The sequence below is a fragment of the Nelumbo nucifera genome, chromosome 1 (genome assembly GCF_055504915.1).
Source record: "Nelumbo nucifera cultivar China Antique chromosome 1, China Antique-T2T, whole genome shotgun sequence".
Taxonomy (NCBI): Eukaryota; Viridiplantae; Streptophyta; class Magnoliopsida; order Proteales; family Nelumbonaceae; genus Nelumbo; species Nelumbo nucifera.
In genome coordinates, this window is record NC_142649.1 from 83121237 (window position 1) to 83142025 (window position 20789).

Here is a 20789-nt window from a genome sequence, read left to right on the forward strand (position 1 = left end):
ATACAGCACTGAGTAGAGTGGAATGGTAGAACAAAATGCATGCAGCTGACCCATATAGTTGAGAAGGCTTAGGATGATGATAATGTGCAGTTCTAGAAGAGGATTGGATACTTCGTCTTTTGCCTTTACACAAGGAAACAAGTGGATTTTTTTTTTGATCGATAACAATAAGCTTTATTAATTAATAAGAATTGTGAAACTTTAATTATAGAAAGGGGGAGGTAAACTATCTTAACTCCCCAACAACAAAAGGACAAAGAAAGAAGCTAAAAATTAGCCCAAAACAGAGATTCCTTAACCACCCCTTGCTTAGCTAACCCATCAGCCATTAAGTTAACACTTTTCTTCACCCAGCTGTACTTCACCTCAATATCCTTACTCAGCCATTTAAATTTTTTCTTTTCATTGCTGTAGCTCCACAAACCACTGTTGTCTCGTTTCAGCCACCTAATCACCACCTCTGAGTCCCCTTCAATAACTAAGCATTTGATGTTTAATTCTCTTGCTCTTTGGATTTCGTCAAGAACTGCTAGAATCTCAGCCCTAAGAGAGTCACCCTCTCCATTTGAGCCTGAGAACATGGCAGTAATAATCCCAACTTCATTCCTGAACACACCCCCAATCCCAGAAGGCCCTGGATTCCTTAAGCTACTTCCATCAACATTCAGTCTTTTGAATCCAGCGGGAGGTGGGGGGGACCAAGAGGGCCTAGAGGTCCTCTTACAATGGGCAGAGGTAGCTACCTCTTTCCACTTTCTCAATAAGTCAACCATGGAAAATTCTGAGAATAGCTCCATAGATTTCAGCCAGTGAGCTACCCTTAAGTGTATCAGTTCTAATAAGTTTTCCGTGGTTCTTTCCTTGTCTGAAAATATTCGTGAGTTTCTCTCTTCCCATACTGGCCAACAAAATGTCACTCTAATGCTTCTCCACAACCTTCCCTCTTTTCTTAGGCCATCTAAAGAATGAAGGAGAGAACAAGCTTTGCACACTCATGGGGGGATTCCAAGTACACCCAAAAAGGGAGAACACCCACTCCCAAACAGTTTTAGTAACTGGACAAGTAATCATAATGTGGTAACCCATTTCCCCATCAGCTTTGCAAAGATTACACCTATTGGGAAGTAAACAATAATTGGGCCTCTTTCTTTGAAGCAAGTCATTTGTGTTAATTCTTTCCAAGAAAGTTTCCCAACAAAAATTACCAACCCGAGGAGGAATGGCTTTGCTCCAAATCTCTTTAACAGCGAAGGAAAACCTAAGAGGAATAGTAGGCTGAACTAAAGTCTCAAAAAACGAAGCACAAGAAAAGGAGCTAGAGGAGGAAGGGCTCTAGACTCTGGTGTCTCCCTTACAAGGGTTCAAGAAAATATTTTCAAGGATGGCTAGCAGAGATGAAATACAGCCCAAGTCTATATCCCTAATTGCCCTTCTCAGGCCCAGGTTCCACCCATAACCAAAAGAAGAATCAAAAGGAACTAAGAAAGAGGAGATGGGTTCACTTTTCAAACCTGACAAAGCATACAAAGAAGGAAATTGGTCCCTCAGGGGTAGACCTGTTCATGGGTCGGGTGGCTTGGCGCGGCCCGACCCCCGAACGGGCTTGAACATGCTTATAGGCCCGCGGGCTTAAATTCGGGCCAAAAAGCCCAGCCCACAATAAATTCGAGTCGGGCTCGGGTTTTGTCAAAATAGCCCGGCCCGACCTAATATTAAACTTAAAATTAGTTGTGATTATGTCCATTTGAATAAATTTTTTGATTTAAGAATGTAAAATTGTGTTTTAAAATATAAAAGAAAGGGAAAAATACCATATTGTAGGCCCATTGTTCATTTAAATAGAAAAAAAATACTATCTGAATTTTTAATTCTAATTTGAATAGGGAAAATTGTTTTTTTTTTCAATTAGGTCGGGATTCGGGCTCGGGCTCAGGTTTCGGGCTTTTTACCAGGGCCAGGCTCGGGCCCAAGTTATAGGCCTGTTGGTCGGGCCGGGCTCGGGCTCGGGCTCGGGCCTAGTATATTTTCATTAGTGACAAGTGAAAGCCCGGCCCGGCCCGGCCCATGAACAGGTCTACTCAGGGGTAAGTCCCCAACCCAAAGTTGCTCCCAAAATTTTATTCGATTACCAGAGTTCAAATCATACCTGATCTAAGGGGAGAAAACTGGAAGCAGATCATGAATGGCTTTCCAAGGGGAAGCAGCTGTAGCCCAGTCGTTCTCATCCAACCCATGTATGCTAGCCACTATCTTCGTCCACAATTTGTCCCTTTCCAGTGGAAACCTCCACAACCATTTCCCCAACAACGCCATTTTTCTTTTCCTAATATTCCCAATCCCAAGCCCCCCTAGCTTCTTGCTTCTAGTTACCACCTTCCAACTCACCCTATGGTCTTGCTTCTCCACTCTTGGTTCCCATAAAAAATCCCTCATTAATTCCACCTTGTTAGAGACCTTTGTGGAATCTTAAACACTGACAGGAAGTAAACAAGAAGATTAGCTAGGGTAGACCCATAGTTGTCAAGGCACCTAGGCTCGCCTAGGCGACCACAGGGCGCTCAGTCGCCTAGGCGATGGAATTTGAAAGTATAAAATATATATATCCCTACTCCTCTTAAGCTTATTGGTTTTTTTTACTAACCAACATACTTGTATGCTAGCTATTAGCAATAAAATCATTCGAATAAAACATAAAATGCCATAGCATCCAGGCCAAAAAAATGGGGGATTGCAGATAAGAGAAGAGTGAAAAATAAGGGGGCGGAGCCCCTGTTTTGTTCACAACATAAGTTGTCCAAAAGGGCGATGTGGATTGTGTTTAAGTGGGTGGAGACCCTGTTTCAGGCTAAAAAAAATGGAGGAGGATTGTTAAGAAGAAGAAGGAAGAGGAGGAGAAGGAAAAAACGTACTAGGAGGTCTTGGACTACTTGGAAACTTCTTGTCATCATTTTCTCTTCTCAGCTCTCGATCTCTCTTCTCTTTTATTAAAGTAAAAGAGAATTACTTTAATAAAAATGATAATATACAACAGGGTGTATTGTAATAAGATAAAACAAACCAATAAAAATGATATATAATACATGCATATTCAAAATAATAGTATAGCATATATATGTGTGAGTGCCTAATACAAAAACACCTAGGCGTTGGGCGAGGTGACTTCTAAAAATCGCCTAGTCGTCTTAACAACAGTGGGTAGACCTAATCAGAGTGATCCCCCTAAAGAGAGATAATTTTTCCTCCAAGAAGCTAGCCTTTTCTCAAATCTCTCTAATACCGGGTTCCAAAAGCTTTCATTCCTAGGGTTATCTCCTAGGGGGAGGCCCAAGTAAATGATAGGCCAATCCGAGATTACACAACCTAACAAACCTGCACATTCACTTACTTCCCTCTCCTCCAAATTCACTCCCACCAAGCAACTCTTATCAAAGTTCACTTTAAGATTAGACATTTGCTCAAAGAGTTGTATTGTCAATTTTAAATTCCCGATCCAATTTAGGTCCCCACCTTCACAGAACAGGATTGTGTCATCTGCGAACTACAAGTGTGTAAGTGGTATTCCCCCCCTTCCAACTCTCCATCCTTTTATTAGGTTTCTCGAGTCAGCTCTATGGATCAGTCTCCCCAGGACATTTGCAATCAGAGTGAATAGAAAGGGGGAGAGCGGATCTCCTTGTCTTATTCCTCTCACGACAGGAAAGAAATCCACCACAGTTCCATTCACCAAGATTGAATAGTGGCAGCTCCTAACACAACCCCAAACCCATCTACACCACCTATCTCCAAAGCCAAAACTTCTCATCTCCTCCACCAAGAAGGACCAATCAACTAGGTCATAAGCCTTCTCTAAGTCTAACTTGCATACCACTCCCTTCTTCTTGGATTTCCTAAAGCTCTCCAAACTATCATTTGCAATCAAAATTTGATCACTAATATGCCTTACCTTCACAAAAGCACCTTGGTTGGGTGCAATAATGGTAGCAAAAACTTTCTTAATCCTTAGAGACAACACTTTTGCAATTATCTTGTACAGACTATTCACCAAACTAATAGGTCTGAAATCCCTTGGTTGTGACACCTCTTTCTTCTTTGGGACCAAGGCAATGAATGTGGAATTTAAACCTCGATTACTTATTCCCCTTTTATGGAACTCCTCAAAAACCAACACTAGATCTTGCTTCACAATATCCCAACAATCCTGATAAAATGCCATTGTGAAACCATTTGGGCCTGGAGCTTTTGTCCTGTCCATTGAGAACACTGCTTCCTTTATCTCCTCTAGATCAAAACAAGTAGATATTAGGAGGGTACATAGTCATATGATCTACAAGTAGGAAATTAGAAGGAGAATTACTTGAGGTATTTGGACCTAGATTCAAGTCCCCCAGTGGTGGTGGTTGTGTTGTCACTAGTGTTACCTTTTGGTGGTGAGGGTACACCTACAAGTCCCTCTGCATACTAAGCTAGTCAAAGGGAGTGGTTCTAAAAATTAGGTTCAAGCAATCTGAAGATTATCACCTTGTTCATTAAAACAGAAGGAGACTCTGTTACCATTTTAATTGTCTATGTAGATAATATTGTTGTTATTAGGAACAACCATGGTGAGACAAACAGATTCTCGACTCCAGGTCCTGAAAAACACAATGGCCAGGAAAGTGTGTTATGCAGCAGTTTAACTCTTTGTTATGCAGCTAATGGCAGGTAATTTTACAATTAATTTGGGTACATGAAGAACAAATCAAGAAACGTAGATCACTAATATCCTTTCCAGATATGGGGTCAAGTAAACCATCGGCTACATAAACTTTATCCTTATTAGAGTTCAATTGATAAGAAGGGAATAGAGGAAAGCCTTCCAATTGTTTTAGAAAGCAAATAAATTTCTTAATCTTAGCCCTAGCATTTGTCAACATCTCAATGGTTATAGTCCTTTTAGTAGTAATGGATTCTAGTGTAGATTAGCAAAACCTTTCATTCCTCATTTAAACTTGGATATGGTCTCAAGTGTTGATTGATTTTCTAGCATTTATCTCTGGTATGGTGAGGTTTCTTATAGTAATCACATGTAACTTCCTCAGATTCTTTGCTTTTGGACAGCTTTTCCTTTCCCCTTTTGTTTGGCAGAAACTAAGCTAGGGTGATGACCTATGTGTGATTGTTGTACTACGGTAATTTTATGATTCTCATGTACTTGAAAAAGAGAATCCGCTTCTGCCAGGCTTAGCATTTCCTTACTAAGAATATGTTGTTTGCTGCAATTCTAATTGACAATCAAACTGCTTGGGATTCAAACACGTTACCTTTTCTTGCAATCTCTTGCACATCTTTGCTTCCTCGCACAATGCCATTGTTCCACCTCTAAAAAATTTGACAAAGGAAGAAGAATACATGGAAGTAAACAGCTCCCTCTAAGTAAAGGTTATTCGCCTCTTTTCTGAACTGATACACCATGGTGTTCTCCACCTTAGAATTAGTTTCAGCTGATGCATCCCATATCTCCTTGGATGAATCAAGGAGCATGTAGTTCCTAGCAATGTGAGGCTGCATGGACCAAACTAATCAAGACATAATTATAGTGTTCTCTTCTCATTTGGGCATGGGAGGAATCATTAGAGGCAGGTTCCTTTTATTTCCCTATCTAGTAACCTGACTTTCCTCTACCACCAATTGAGATTCTTACTGACCATGCCCACTCCAGGTAGTTTATCCCATCAAAGGTTCACAGTTGTGGTCTATGTGTTATCCTTGTTACCAATAGACACTGTAGTGACTGTACTAGGTCCCGGGACCTTATCATCTTAACCAGAAGCCATTCTCTAGTCAAATTTGTACCCCCTTACTTCACATGGTAAATAACTCCCAGTACATGCCTCTTACAAAGTTCTAGAGAGACTCCTAGTTAAGACTGGGAACACAAACCTGCTACTGTTCACACAAATACAACACCAAAGAAACATCATAATCCTGCCAAAGCACTGATGAACCATTTCCTCAAATTGCACATAGTGAAAACAGCCTATAAAACCTTGAACACAGGCCTGTGCAGCAATATATACTTGGAAGAAACTCTGCTAAATATTTATTAACCTGCAAAAAATTGTGTGATCAACTGTCTCTAATCCAGAAATATGAGGTGGATCAAACACTGTAGTGTGGATCCTGTCCTCAAATCTTCTCATACTGATCCGTACAAACCAGAAACCAGATCTGGTATCCATTGCAAATTTCCACTGTAAAATCAATAAAAAATCTGAAACCTTTTCTAGTCATTGGGGAAGCTGCAGGAAAATACCCTTCATCCTCTACTCAATTCTAGGGTTTTCTCAGACTGAAATTGAATCAACCGTACTGCTGCTGATGTCATCTTGTAATGTCAGTGACACCAGCAAGGTTCTCAGTTCAAAAAGATACCAACTTGAGATGTGGTGATATGATTCTAGTTGAATCAAGGAGAAACTAGTGAAGAAGAAGAAGAGATGAGACTAAGAGGGAAAATTAGTGGGTGTGCCCAACTTCATTGAATTATATATCTTTGTGAAATAAAATAATATAAAATGTCATTGATAAAAAGAAGATAATATAAAATGTCAATATTAACCCTTATAGAAGATTAACTACATGGACAAGAATACTCATAACTCGTGCTATTTCAACAGTCCCCATTATAATTGTTAGGACTGGTTTTGGTTGTTCTGAACTGACCATATATGACTAAGATAACCACTAGTATAATACATGTCTTTCTCATGGTATACAGTATACTTGTATTATTATCATATTATTATGTCCAAATGTGTCATTTAACAATAAACAAGTCCATTGTCAAATTACAGGTTAAAAGTAGAACTGTCAATTATAATTGGCTCAGTTTGGGGTTTGTCATTATAGACCCCATAGAGTCTGGCTCAGGACTGGTTCTGCATATTTATTTATCAGCTCGGGACTGGGGTGTACCCTGACCCTGACCAGACCCAACCTGTTGACATCACTACTGCACTAGCCCGTTAATATTTAAAACTATGACACAAATAAAAATATTTACCAAACTACCCACACTAATATTAAATAAATTATTATACTGTCATTTTATTCTGATTCTCTAAATTACTTAGCTTTTTCCTAGAAAGGTAATGGGTGTTATCAAACAATCCATGACTTCAGAAACTAAGTTACATTGATATTTATAGAACTATGACCTACTTATTCTGTATCCAGGAACAAAGAGACCTTCAAATGAAAGCAGATATGGCCAAGAGATTTATGGAACGTGGATACCGAGTGAAGGTTCTCCATTTTCATCTCTTTGATTGTTCTGAATTTGGGATTTCAAAGCTTCAATTAGCTTGATACTGAAACTGTGTTTGCTTGGTGGTTGTTGGGGTATAGAAAATGTTTTTTATGCCATTAGAATGAAACTTCATTCATATTTGCTTTAATGGATAAGACATGTATTATTAGAAATAGTTATCATTTCTCAAAAAAAAAAGTATTAATTGATGTGCTTTATGTGTGCCCATACTTGTGGGATTGATAGTTTGTGCAACAAAAGTTCCAGAATGAATATATCTATATTGAGGGGTATCAACAGATGTACCTGTTGATAACTCAATTCATATGGCCACTATGTTATGATACTGCGATGCTTAGTGTAAACTCTATATTTGACACCGTGTCCTTGGCTCCTTTCCATATCTGTGTAACATAGCCACTATTTTATTCATGGTTTTAATATCAATCTATGCCTTATCCATTGCATAAGATATATCATTATTGTGTCTGGATAACAGATATGCAAAAGGCCAATTTATGTGAAGTATAAGACTGAATGCATTCATGTGTTTTGTTTCTTGTTGCTAAAATATGGGCTGCAATTATTAGTATGTTGCTATTATGTGGACTGGTCTGTTAATGGATCTGGTTATTCTTTGTTTTATTAGTAGTTTTTGACTTCATGTGTTTTGTTTCTTGTTGCTAAAATATGGGCTGCAATTATTAGTATGTTGCTATTATGTGGACTGGTCTGTTAATGGATCTGGTTATTCTTTGTTTTATTAGTAGTTTTTGACTTTATTGCTGCAACCCACTTATGGGCAGATGTGTCTTTTCATTTATTATTATAATATGCTGTTACATAATAAAAGATAAGGTTGTGCTTTCCAAGTTGAATGGCAAAACAGAATTTGTTATATCAGATTTGGGATAACAGATTTTTAAGGTTTAATTGAGTTACTGATACAGATGCTGGTAATGGTATTTTAAAACATGCTTTTAGCTTGGTATATCAGGGTAATTGGAGATTAAGATGAAATGCATTTAACACTTAAATACTATCATTATGTCCTTGTTTTCTCTGACCAAATGGTATCCACACATGTATTTCTCTGTATTCCAAAATTTAAATAATTAAATTAAAAGTTGCAAAACATAGATCTACAGCGATTAATTAGTGTGCTTATCTGCCCATATTGCAAGAACAAAATAGTGAGCTGTATGGTGCCTCCATGTTGTCCAAATGGTAAAGGTGAGACATGGGGAACCTACCAACTTAGGTGGCTGTTGGTTCCTGTAACCCTTTAATCTTTTAAATCGCTGGGAGTCAAGGGACGTATCAAGTTCCTATGGGGTGAGTGTTTGGAAAGGAATAACACAATTTAACCAAGAATTTAAGCATTTGGTCAATTTTAAAGTGGGATATGGATCTAAGGTGAGATTTTGGGAGGATGAGTAGTGTGAATTGGGGAAGTTGAGTGAGTTGTGCCAAAGACTCTATAGACTGTCAGAACAAGTGAGGGTTGATCAGTGGTATGAGGTAAGGAGGGAGCAGGTGGTCTGGTGTCCTGAGTTTAGAAGGCCTTTGCTGGACCTGGAGCTGGATGAGTGCCTAATGTTGCTGGACAGACTCAAGAAAACAAAGGTTTCAGTCTCTTCAAGGGATGGGCTGTGGTGGAAGGAATGCAAGGATGGGATGTTCTTGATGAAATCTTTCTACCTGAAGCTGGTCAGAGATCAATTGGATTCAGACCATCTGGAAAGTGTTAGGGGGAATCTAATCCCTCCTAGGGTTGAAGCCTTTGCTTGGTTGATCCTTGATAGCTCTGCGACAGTATCTTGACTTCATATCATTTGAAGACCAGGTGATTCTGCATGAAAAGTTACTGCTATTTGTGCCGTTCAGAAGAAGAGTCAGTTTGACACTTATTTTTCTCTTGCAAGATAGCAAATTTTATCTGGAAATTTCATTCCTTCCTATTCGGGGTAAGAGCATTTCAGCCAAGAACTACAGAACTGTTTTCTAGTTGGCCAAAGCTTAGAGGTAGCAGGAAAGAAAGGATAATTTGGAGCTGTATTCCATTTGCTGTGTGTGTTGGATCATTTGGAATGAAAGGAACAGAAGGTTGTTTGAAAACAAATCAAAGAGTGTTGAGGTGCTGGTGGCTTCGGTTGGAAAACTAGTGATGGATTGGATTTTGGTTCTCCCTGATTTTGCTCAAGTTAAACAGGCAGAATTGGGGGAGAGTTTTGGAATGTTCTTGAGATTCAAGTTTGTAATGTTGATCAGTTCAGAGTAGAGTAGCTGTCTGTTCAGTTGTTTTTGCTGAGGTGTCACCTTGACACCTCTCAGATTGTACTATTTTCTTGTTTAATGAACTTTTCCTTTACTCTTCAAAAAATGTCATTGCATGTTGTTTGTGCTAGCTTTTTAGCTTTGGGCGGGAAAGTTACTACTTACTAGTGGAACCATTGGGCTCTCACCTACATGGATGGTTGACAGTCAGAATGTGTTCCTTGCTGCAGGAAGGTTCATCTTGATTATGGCGTTCTAGAAGCTAGTCATCTGATACTGTCATTGAAGAGACAAAAAAAAAAAAAGAAAGAAAAAAAAAGAGTAAATCAGTGGTGCAAATTAAGAAAAAACTCAAGGTTAACTAAATAATAAGAATTAGCTATTTAAATATTAAAGCATATGAGTTCACTTGATTAATGCTCATCTATTACCAGACCATTTCTTGGGGTTTGGTGAGTTGGGGCTTTGATAGGAATAGTCTGGATTAAGTCAGTCTGTAACCAGCCATGTAGAATTTGAAAAATGTTTGCTGAGTGTCTGTGCCTATATTTTGTATTTCTACCTCAAATATGTCAACTAATGCTAGTTTCACTGATTCTGTAACAGTGTACAGCCACGGGTACTGAAATTCAAGATCTGGGAGGACTATTATCTCGTCTGTCACCTTTGGTACCACCATACCCTTTTGATTCTTTTCATGTTCCTAGTTATTAGTTAAGAGTGAAGCATTTAATGGATATCCATTATATGAGACTTTAATATCATCAAATCAACATTTCTGTCTCTGACCTGTTATTATTAACAATGCCCCCCCCCCCCAAAAAAAAAAAAAAAAAAAAAGAAAAGAAAAAAAAATCAACAATGTTGGGCAGGCTTTGTTGAGTTGAGTATTATAAGTTCAAAGGGATGGAAATTTCAGAATTATAGTCCAGTACCAATCCACACATTTAATTAAGGGCACAGGGTTGACATGATCAAGGGCCGTAAGGCTGTAAGGGCATTCTGTAGGGAGAGGGCATTCAGAGGAGGATTTTGGATGACATATCCTGGAAAGTTTATAATTTCCATTACTAATAGTCTATTTATTTCACATCTGTTTTAGTTACTCATCATTATCACCATCCATGCCTTAACCCAACTATATGGGGTTGGCTACATGAATCCTGTTTCACCAATCCGTGAAGACAAAACAGGATTCATGTAGCCGACCCCATGTAGTTACCTGATGTAACCGTTTCTGGTCATGTACCAATTTTTTTTTGTGATGTACCAATTTTTTGTCTAAGTACCTCGTCATTTGACCTGCTCCCAGGTGGCCTGTGACTCAGAGGATGATGGAGCTCCCTGGTGTAGCGCAACCCGGCTGCCCTCTGCATGAGGTGATCTCCTTTCCTTTGTAGGCGGCGGGAGCTGAGGGACCTGCGAGAACTGAATCAGAGGACCCGGGGGTATTTTCCCGGCGGGGACTCTCCGATGCCTAAGTTAACATTCCGATTGTAGGGAGCTTGGAGAGAAATGAGAGAGCTAGAGAGAAGGGATTACCTCCATTTTTTCATTCTCTCCCCCGTCTTTGGGGGTCAGAGTCCTTATATAGTGGTGTCCTGTCAAATCAGGCGTAACAGCCTCTGTCAAGTCAGGCGTAACCGCCTCTGTTTCTCTACTGCAGTCGTTACTGCCAGAGCTGAGGTGGCGGGTGCAGGCGGCTGCTGCAGAGTACGGCTCTGCCAGTCAAGGGACAGCTCTCAGGACTGGCAGGCACGGCGCTGCCTAGCGAGAGATGTGGGCGCAGGTCTCCGGATCTGTCAGGTACGGTTGTCAGGCAGGAGATCTTCTTGCGATACACCGAGCTGCCCCTAAGTGCCGAGCTACCTGTAAGTGCCAAGGTGCCCCTAAGTGGCGAGCTCTTCGTAAGACGCCAGGCTGTCTGAGCTATGCAGAGCTGGGGAGATCTATGCCGAGCTCCCTGATGGTTAACTGTCTGGGAGAGAGCTATGCCGAACTGCCCGAGCTATGCCGAGCTGTCTGTAAGTGGCAAGCTGTGGCAAGCTCTGCCGAGCTGCCCGAGCTTCTCGAGCTGCCCAGTTGTCAAGAGGCTACACTTGGTTTGCATGAGGTTCCAGGTGTCACAATTTCACTAGAGGGCCAAATCCGCCCTCATCATTTGCCCCCTACTCCCGAGCAGAGAGTAACTCAGCGAAGGGAGTAGATTTCTTCTTTTGGCCCGTAAGTCGACGAGCTAGTAAGTGCTGATCCAATTCCTTAGGCTTTGGGAGCTGCATGTTTGTGGCGAGCTGCCTGTAAGGTGAGGAGGTCTCCGCCAGTTCAGTAGTGTAGCCCTTAGGCTCTGGGGGCAACTTATAGTTCACTTTTGCTGATTTTGCTCATGCTGAGGAAGCGATTGGGTATTTAGCAATAGTGTGGCCCGTAGGCTTTGGGAGCGACTCGTAGTCCACTCTTCTTGACTTTGCCCATGCCAAAGAGGCGACTGGGTCTTAAGCAGTAATGTGGCCCGTAGGCTTTGGGAGCGACTCGTAGTCCACTCTTCTTTGACTTTGCCCGTGCCGAAGAGGCGATTGGGTCTTAAGTAGTAATGTGGCCCGTAGGCTTTTGGGAGTGACTCGTAGTCCACTCTTTTTTGACTTTGCCCGTGCCGAAGAGGCGACTGGGTCTTAAGCAGTAATGTGGCCCGTAGGCTTTGCCTGTGAGGTGCCGAACTGACCAGGTGTTGAGCTACCTGTGAGGTGTTGGGCTGACCAGGTGCCGAGCTACCTGTGAGGTGCCAAACTGACCAGGTGCTGAGCTGTCTGCGAGGTGTCGGGCTGACCAGGTGCTGAGCTACCTGCAAGGTGCCGAGCTGACCAGGTGCTGAGCTGTCTGCGAGGTGCCGAGCTGACCAGGTGCCGAGCTACGAGTGAGGTGCCGGGCTGACCAGGTGCTGAGCTACCTGTAAGGTGCCGAGCTGACCAGGTGGGTGCCTTAGAGCTATGATTGCACTGCATCAGCTTCGTAATGCCAGTCACCCACTCCTACGAGAAGCTACTAGGAGCTCAACCTTCGGGGGCAACACTACTAACTTTAGGTCGCCAGCTCACACGGGAGCCTTGGAAGGCTCGACCAGTAAGGGCGCCTATGTAGTCTGTTGGCCGCCAACTCCCGCGAAAGCCACAAAGAGCTCATCTTTGTAGGGGGGACCTTGCGAAGAGGACTGATGAGGCTTTAACTGAATTGAAAGTAAACTTAGTCTGTTAGCTCCCTGCGTAGTCTTTGAGTTCATAAAAAATGTAAACTATAAAGCGAGAGCTTCAATTTCTAAAAAGTGAGGACTTAGCTTTTTAGGAGAAGAGGACTTAGCTTTAGTAGGATGAGAACTTAGATTTTTGTAGCATGTTCCCACAGATGGCGCCAATTGATGTAACCGTTTCTGGTCGCGTACCAATTTTTTTTTGTGATGTACCAATTTTTTGGCTAAGTACCTCGTCATTTGACCTGCTCCCAGGTGGCTTGTGACTCAGAGGATAATGGAGCTCCCTGGTGTAGCACAACCCGGCTGCCCTCTGCATGAGGTGATCTCCTCTCCTTTGTAGGCGGCGGGAGCTGAGGGACCTGCGAGAACTGAATCAGAGGACCCGGGGGTATTTTCCCGGCGGGGACTCTCCGATGCCTAAGTTAGCATTCCGATTGTAGGGAGCTTGGAGAGAAATGAGAGAGCTAGAGAGCAAGGATTACCTCCATTCTTTCATTCTCTCCCCCTTGTCTTTGGGGGTCGGAGTCCTTATATAGTGGTGTCTTGTCAAATTAGGCGTAACAGCCTCTGTCAAGTCAGGCGTAACCGCCTCTGTCTCTCTACTGCAGTCGTTACTGCCAGAGCTGAGGTGGCGGGTGCAGGCGGCTGCTGCAGAGTACGGCTCTGCCAGTCAAGGGACAACTCTCAGGACTGGCAGGCACGACGCCGCCTAGCAAGAGACGTGGGCACAAGTCTCCAGATCTGTCAGGTACGGTTGTCAGGCAGGAGATCTTCCTGCGATACATCGAGCTGCCCCTAAGTGCCGAGCTACCTATGCCGAGCTATCTGTAAGTGCCAAGGTGCCCCTAAGTGGCGAGCTCTTCGTAAGACGCCAGGCTGTCTGAGCTATGCCGAGCTGGGGAGATCTATGCTGAGCTCCCTGATGGCTAACTGTTTGGGAGAGGGCTATGCCGAGCTATCTGTAAGTGGCAAGCTGTGGCAAGCTCTGCCGAGCTGCCCGAGCTTCCCGAGCTGCCCAGTTGTCAAGAGGCTGCACTTGGTTTGCATGAGGTTCCAGGTGTCACAATTTCACTGGAGGGCCAAATCCGCCCTCATCATTACCCATGTCCTTTTTCGTCTACTCCTAGCTCTTCTAGCCCTTCCACTTGTAATAAATCACTTTTTTCTAACTGGAGCTGTTGGTGGCCTTCTATGCACGTGACCGTATCTTAGCCTACTCTCATTTTATCACTTATTGGAGCTACTCCTAGGTTTCTCCATATGGTTTCATTTCTGATCCTATTCTTTCTAGTTTTTCCACAAATCCATCCTAGCATTTGCATTTCTGCCACACTGATTTTCTGAACATCTTTTTTAGTTACTCAGAGACATAATTTTTACAGTTTTTCCAATTTCCATTAGCAAGAACCAGTATAGTTCACATCTACACAAACATAACAGTGACATCCTTTTGCAGATAGAAGATATTTCAATTGTGGAAAGTGGACCAATAGTTGAGAAAAGGCAAGCATATGTGATAGTCAGGCATATCAAGTTTGGTACCTCAAAAAAGGGCTCCAGCAAGAAGGCTGCAGATATTGCCAGAGCTGCAAAAATTGACATTGAGAAAATCACTACATCACCACTTCTTACCAACAGTTCCCAACCCATTCAAAGTACTCTACAGATAAAAGAAGATTGGAGTACTACAGAATCTGGTTTAGAAACTGATGAAGAAATCTCTGCTGACCAAGCTGAGATATCTAGTGATGCTCCAATGGAAAACACAGTGGCTTGGTCAGCTTTTAATGCAAGTGATGATTCTGAGGGCATCTTTGACTTTGATGATAATGGCAATGGAGTTAGTTCAGAAAATTTGACTTGTGGACAAGAGGGTGTGCACTCTCTAGCAGACAATAGTGCAGATATTTTAAGCCCAAAACCAGTAGGTAGGCCTGTGGAATCGTCAGTTTCTCCCACCTTAACAACACCTTCACCTCGGGGTGAGAATAGATACCTTAGAAGTGAACCTAGGAGAAAGCCCCAGCCAAGAAAATCAACAGAAGGTACAGCTTCTGAGAGTAAACTGTTAAGTGAAGGTAACCATGAAAATAGGGGCCTGGGTGCAACAGGCTCTATAAGGCCAAGATTCCAGTTTCAAAATCAAGGAAGAATGCCACAAACACCTGTAAGTACTTCACCATCGACAGGGCAAAAGTTAGAGGGAGCAGATGGTTCCCAAAACCAAAGGCAGGATCAGTTTCTTCATAGAACTCCAAGTTCAACTAGTTATGGCATTTTTAGTGCTCCAAAACCTGCTGCTGCTCTTGACAAAAAGAGTTCGGTAGTGGGAGTGAATTTTGATATGGAGAGAAGCACAGCTGATTCCAATAGTGGAGTTCCATTAAATCCAAGGCCGCCAATGTCAAAAAGTTGAGAACGGCCAATTGTTGGGCTCTGATGTTGAAAAATCAGGGAGTTGGGGGATATTTAGCAGAAAGGCGTCTGGAGTGGACCAGAATATAGTTTCTGAAGGTCAAGCTAAGATCCAAAGATAATTTATGCTGCAGGCTGGTAAGAAAAGCCTTTGGGATTAGATATGCTATCTTTTGATACTTCAGGCTGGGACTGAGATATCTCTCCCTTCAAATATTTATGGAAATGCATGTAACAATAATTTTCCTTCCCTATATTTGCTACAGAATCACATCTTATTTATTGATGGGGATCAGAGATTTTCTAATGTACAAGGCAATTTTGATTTATCCAATTTTGCTAGTTCACAAGAATAAATTGGTTCTGTTAATAACATTGATTTCCTGTTGTATGGATATTCAATTTATGTTAATTAGTTGGAGGTTATATGCATTCTCTCTTTTTTTATTATAACTAAGCTGGTGGTATATGTAATAGGATAGAAGTGAAAAAATGGAAGCTCTATCATTTCCGAATCTATCTGGGAGAAACCACTGTATCTTGAATTTTTTGTTCGGATGTATTTATAACTTCTCCAATTAGAATTATTTGTTGGAGACCGGCTTCACTCCTAGTTGCCCTCAAAGTTCAAAGTATTGGAGATGCAAAGAGTGAAAAAGCAATATTAAGAGATGGGATATGTTTTTATTATGTATGGAACTTAATTAAATCCCAGAAAATTGATTAATAACACAAAATCTGAGTTTTAGATTACCATGAACAAGATGTATAAACATAAGAAATACGTTCTTGGATAGTTATGAACAGAACTATGGAAATGCATTTAGGAAACACTGAAAAATGATAAAAGAATAAAAAATTATACCTTAATTTTATGAAACCAGCATAATTCTTGTTCATATTAAAAAATATATATTTTAAGAATCAATTAATTTTTAAGATTCAGGTGAAGCACTATACTCGGTACAACCCAGCACTAAGGACTTCACTTTGTTCAAAATTCAGAGCCTATGGTGTAGTGCTGGGTTTGTTGCCTTTCAAGCCAAAGATATGGATTTAAATCTTCTTATTGCAATTTTTATGCCATAGAGATTATGGTCTGAATAGAAGGTTTCCTTTTTCTTCATGGGGCTACACAATAGGGGTAGCCTGTCCCCCTATCCATTGGCCCTGAGGTGGGCATATAATCAGCCGAGGACCAAACTTAGGCAGTTTGCACTTTCATGTGTGAATGTAGGTTCTTTTTATATGTATTTTTTTTATGCCTGATGGGCAAATTTCATTAAAAAATTTCTCAGATTCCAAGCCGGGTAAAACCATCAATACTAAGAGAAATTTGAATAGATATTAATGAGAATAATAGGTTTAATATAGGAGTATGAATTTGAACGGAGATATATAAATATACATATATATATATATATATATCCATGTGAGATAAAATTGTTACAGCTGGTTCGCTGTAAGTTTTGTGATACCAGTTGGTTCGCTATAAGTTTTTCTGGTATCATGTCTTTTAAGTTGAAAAATTGTTACAGCTGCATTGCCCGACATATCAGTACCTTAAATCTTATATTTGATTTCAATATCCATGTGAGATAAAAAAAAGATCCTGTATGCAAGGTTCAAAATATCGATAGGACGTATCGGCCTGTATCAGTATTGCTTTCTATGTTTTTCTTCTTTTTAATTTTTTCGAAACTGGTTAAGAGGAGTTGGTTTAAGGCCGGACTACCCTCTGAACCATTCGTCGACCCGAAACACCCCCTGTAGGAGTGTATCAGGAAGGATCTGATACAATACATATCAGCCGATTCGGGTCGATACATAACAAAATTTTGATCCTTGCTTGTATGTCCTATTCCTTCCATGTGTAATGGAGATCGGATTTGGTCTTCGCAGAACCATCCTCACAGTCCTTTGCAACCATGCATTGGGAACATCTCTTATTTGTTTTTTTTTATAGAGAGATATTCCCAATGCATGGCCGCAAGGGGCTGTGAGGACCAAGTCCACATGCCAAGCTAGACATAGCTATAAGATATCACTTTCAATTTTCATTTTCTATATTTCCAAATTCTATTTGGAGCCAACACTACTGGTAGCAGTTTACAAGTTCATTCCTATCTAGTCATCGAGGGAACCTTCTGCATTGATTGAGCCTCTTTGGATAAATTAAGCCATGTTAGGCCACATTAACTACCATGAAATGATTTTCAACTTGCAAACCGATGAGCGATTTATTCTTTAATCTATTTTCATGTTTTTTTTTAATATTTTTAACCTATTTTTATTGGTTCAGTTCTTGATCATTATGGTAACAGATGGTTTTCTCTTCTTTATTCCCACTATGTGGTGGGTTAATTTTTCATTTTCATTACCTTAAAGCCCACATCATTGGATGGCAAGATATCTACATGAGTAAGTAATATTTTTTATAACAATTCATTGTAAGGTTTTCAGCGGTTGAAAGAGCTGAAGTTGGATTTATCATATAGAAGTTAATTCTTGCAAAGGTAACGAGAATTCAAATAAAATTCTGACGAATGTAACTGGTAAAAAATATTAATTTTATTAATGAACCATAACAAATAAAAACAACAACAATTTTATTAATGCCAAATAAGAATAATAAGAATTTTATTAATTCTCATTATGATTGCAAGAATTTTATTTGGACATATCTTTATGTTGATGAACCATAATAAATGCGATGAATAAGAATAATTTTTATAGATGTAGAAATATAAAAAAAAAATTGCAAAAAATGGAAATATATTATATGCTATCATCATTACAAAATTTATGATGTGCAAAGCATGTACACAAATACTAATATATATATCTATATACATATATATATATATTGTTATTTATTTTTTATAAAAGAACATGTATATATAATTATATATGATGAAAATAGTTGAAAAGATACTTGTAATTTTTTGTTTTTCTTTATTTAAATTGTTATATTTTATTTTTTTTAAACTAAAAATCGAATCGAATCATATTCGAATATTCGACCTTCTCATCGGATTCAAATTTAAATATGTGTTTGTAAGATCCGATCAGATCTTTGGATCGGATTGGATATGCTCTTAATAGTATCAGATTGGAATTGGATATACCCTTATTTGAATCTGATCCGATCCGTTTGCATCTCAAGTGAACAGACCCTACTTAATCATAGGGATACAAATGGATCTAATCAAATCGGATATGGGCATATCTGAATTTGATTTATTAACATTTGAATCTGAATCATATCAGATCTATCGAATATCTAGCGGATTCAAATCGAATCCGGATTATAATAAGATATTAAATAATATAAGTAAATTAGACTAAAAATGACCAAATTATTATATACTAGCGGGGACCCTACGATGCACGGGAAAATCTGAATGGTTGAATAATTTTATTTATTATTAATTAATTGATAAATTAATAATCAAAATTTTCTATTAATTAATTGAAAGTATTCAAAGTTATTGTTATATAATATTTAAATTTTAAATATTGTATTTTTATTTAGTGTTGATTTACAGAAAATAATTATTGTTAATTTATTATGAACAAATATTTTTAATAATTTTAATTTTATTAAAAATTTATAGTAATTTTAATAACTATAATCATTTGTAGTAATAATTTGTTAATTTCATTATTTTTAAATGAAATTTTGATTGACTTTAAATAAATAAAGATAACTACAAAGCTAACATTTTTATTAATTTCACTAATAATTAACAATTATATAGGAATGGCAAGGGGGCGGGGCACCCCATCCCTATCCCCACCCTATAGTCAAGACATTCTACCCCATCCCCACCTCGTCCCTAGTGTCAGGGGCAAGACACCCACTCCCCATTTGGAACAAAGAATCCTTGAATTTCTCTTCCTCATCCTCAATGTCGTGTGAGTTCAAGGCAAGGCACACACTCTTCATCCAGGATTGCGAATCCTCAAATTTTCCTTGCCCTATCCCTAGTGTCGAGTGGGATCAAGGCAAGGCACCCACTGCCTGTCCAAGGTTTTTAAAAGTTATTCTCCGGTTTGACGGTTCGACCGCCCAGGTCAGTAGTCCGCTAACCAAGTCAACGGTTTTTGGCCAAAAAGCGGTTTTGGGGTGAAATAGATCCGGTCACGTGATCGGTTCCCAGTTTTTCGATCTGACCATCCGGTTCGATCCAATTTTGAAAACACTGTCCCCTCAACACAATATTCAATTTGATGATAAAAATTATTGAAAGGATAAATTGAGTATCAACCACATGGTAAATTTCTAAAAGTACACTAAATTGTGTTTAATTTTCAAAAATGTAATTTTATGAAAATTTATTACACTTGTGTAATTTTGAAAATTTATTCAAATTTATTTTTAAATTGTCATTAAATATTTTATTTTCTTTTTAAATGGTTTACTTACAGAATTATACTAATTTATCTTATTTTTTCTAATATAAACTAATCAATAATTTCCCTTTTCTAATATTATACTAATTTATCTTAATAATTTGTATAATTATTGGTTCAAATTACAATTTTCCATTTCCCATAGTCATTTATCTTTAATAATTTTCAATAATTTACAATGAAAATTAAATAATTTTTCAATAGTTTTCCAAAATCTATCAAATGTAATAATTTTTTCTAAAATTTCCAAAATATTCTAATATTTTTCAATAATTATTTAATACATTGTAAATAAACTTTCAAAAATTTTATATCTTTTAATTTCCAGAATGTTATTTTACAAAAATGTAGTTTTATGGAAATTTGAAAATTTTATTATATTTGTGTAATTATGGAGATTTATTGAAAAATTATTTTAAATTGTTATTAAATATTTATTTTTGCTAGGTAGTTTACTAACAAAATTATACTAATTTATCTTTTATTTTCTAATATAAATTAATTAGTAATTCCATTTTCCAACATTATAATATTTTATTCCCCCATCTACATTCGGTTATTAACTATAATAATAGCAATAACTAAAATTTTATACTTTTAGTAATTGTTAAATATAATTCTCAATCTTATAGAAATTAGTTAAAGAGTTCAAAATGTTATTAATTAACATGAATATAACAGAATTTACCCAAAATACATTAAAAATTCATGATGAGTTAATTAATAAAAATATTTATTAATTTTTTGTAATTTACTAATCATATTATTAACTTTTGGTAATAACACTATTTAATACTCATTGAATATGGGTTGGATTAAATATTAATAGTATTTAACTATTTATTAATTAATATGAATATTTTAACTGAGAGAGTGGATATAGATTGGAGGAGAGATTTTAAGAATTGATTGGGGAGTGGGGTAACATGATACATTTCTAGTGGCTTAAAGGAGATGCCTTAGGAGAGATATTCTAGGAATATTTTTAGGTAGTTGGGTTGGGAATGGTGACATGGCTTAATGGGAGTGGTGGGAAGGAGAGAGGAGAGAGAGTGAAGGAGAATGAAGGGTGGGGGGTAAAGAAGCAAGGAGAGGCATGTTGACGTTGACCGTCTTGCTATATATATAGATAGCGGGGACCCGTGCAAC

The 20789-nt window shown here is 38.8% G+C and overlaps 1 protein-coding gene across 3 annotated transcripts in view; it reads left to right on the plus strand.

Moving 5' to 3' along the window:
* LOC104599414 (translation initiation factor 3 (IF-3) family protein) overlaps nt 1-15656 on the plus strand; it is a 60213-nt gene extending 44557 nt beyond the window's left edge. For 2 of the 3 annotated variants that reach the window (XM_010261940.3, XM_010261941.3), the window contains exons 7-9: nt 7216-7284; nt 10172-10234; nt 14266-15656. In XM_010261940.3, coding sequence (XP_010260242.1) covers nt 7216-7284; nt 10172-10234; nt 14266-15225 — 1092 coding nt within the window. In that variant the 3' untranslated portion in view covers nt 15226-15656. The remainder of the gene's footprint in view (nt 1-7215; nt 7285-10171; nt 10235-14265) is intronic. The other variant, XM_088886894.1, reaches the window with a different exon arrangement.
* Nucleotides 15657-20789: the final 5133 nt, after the last annotated feature.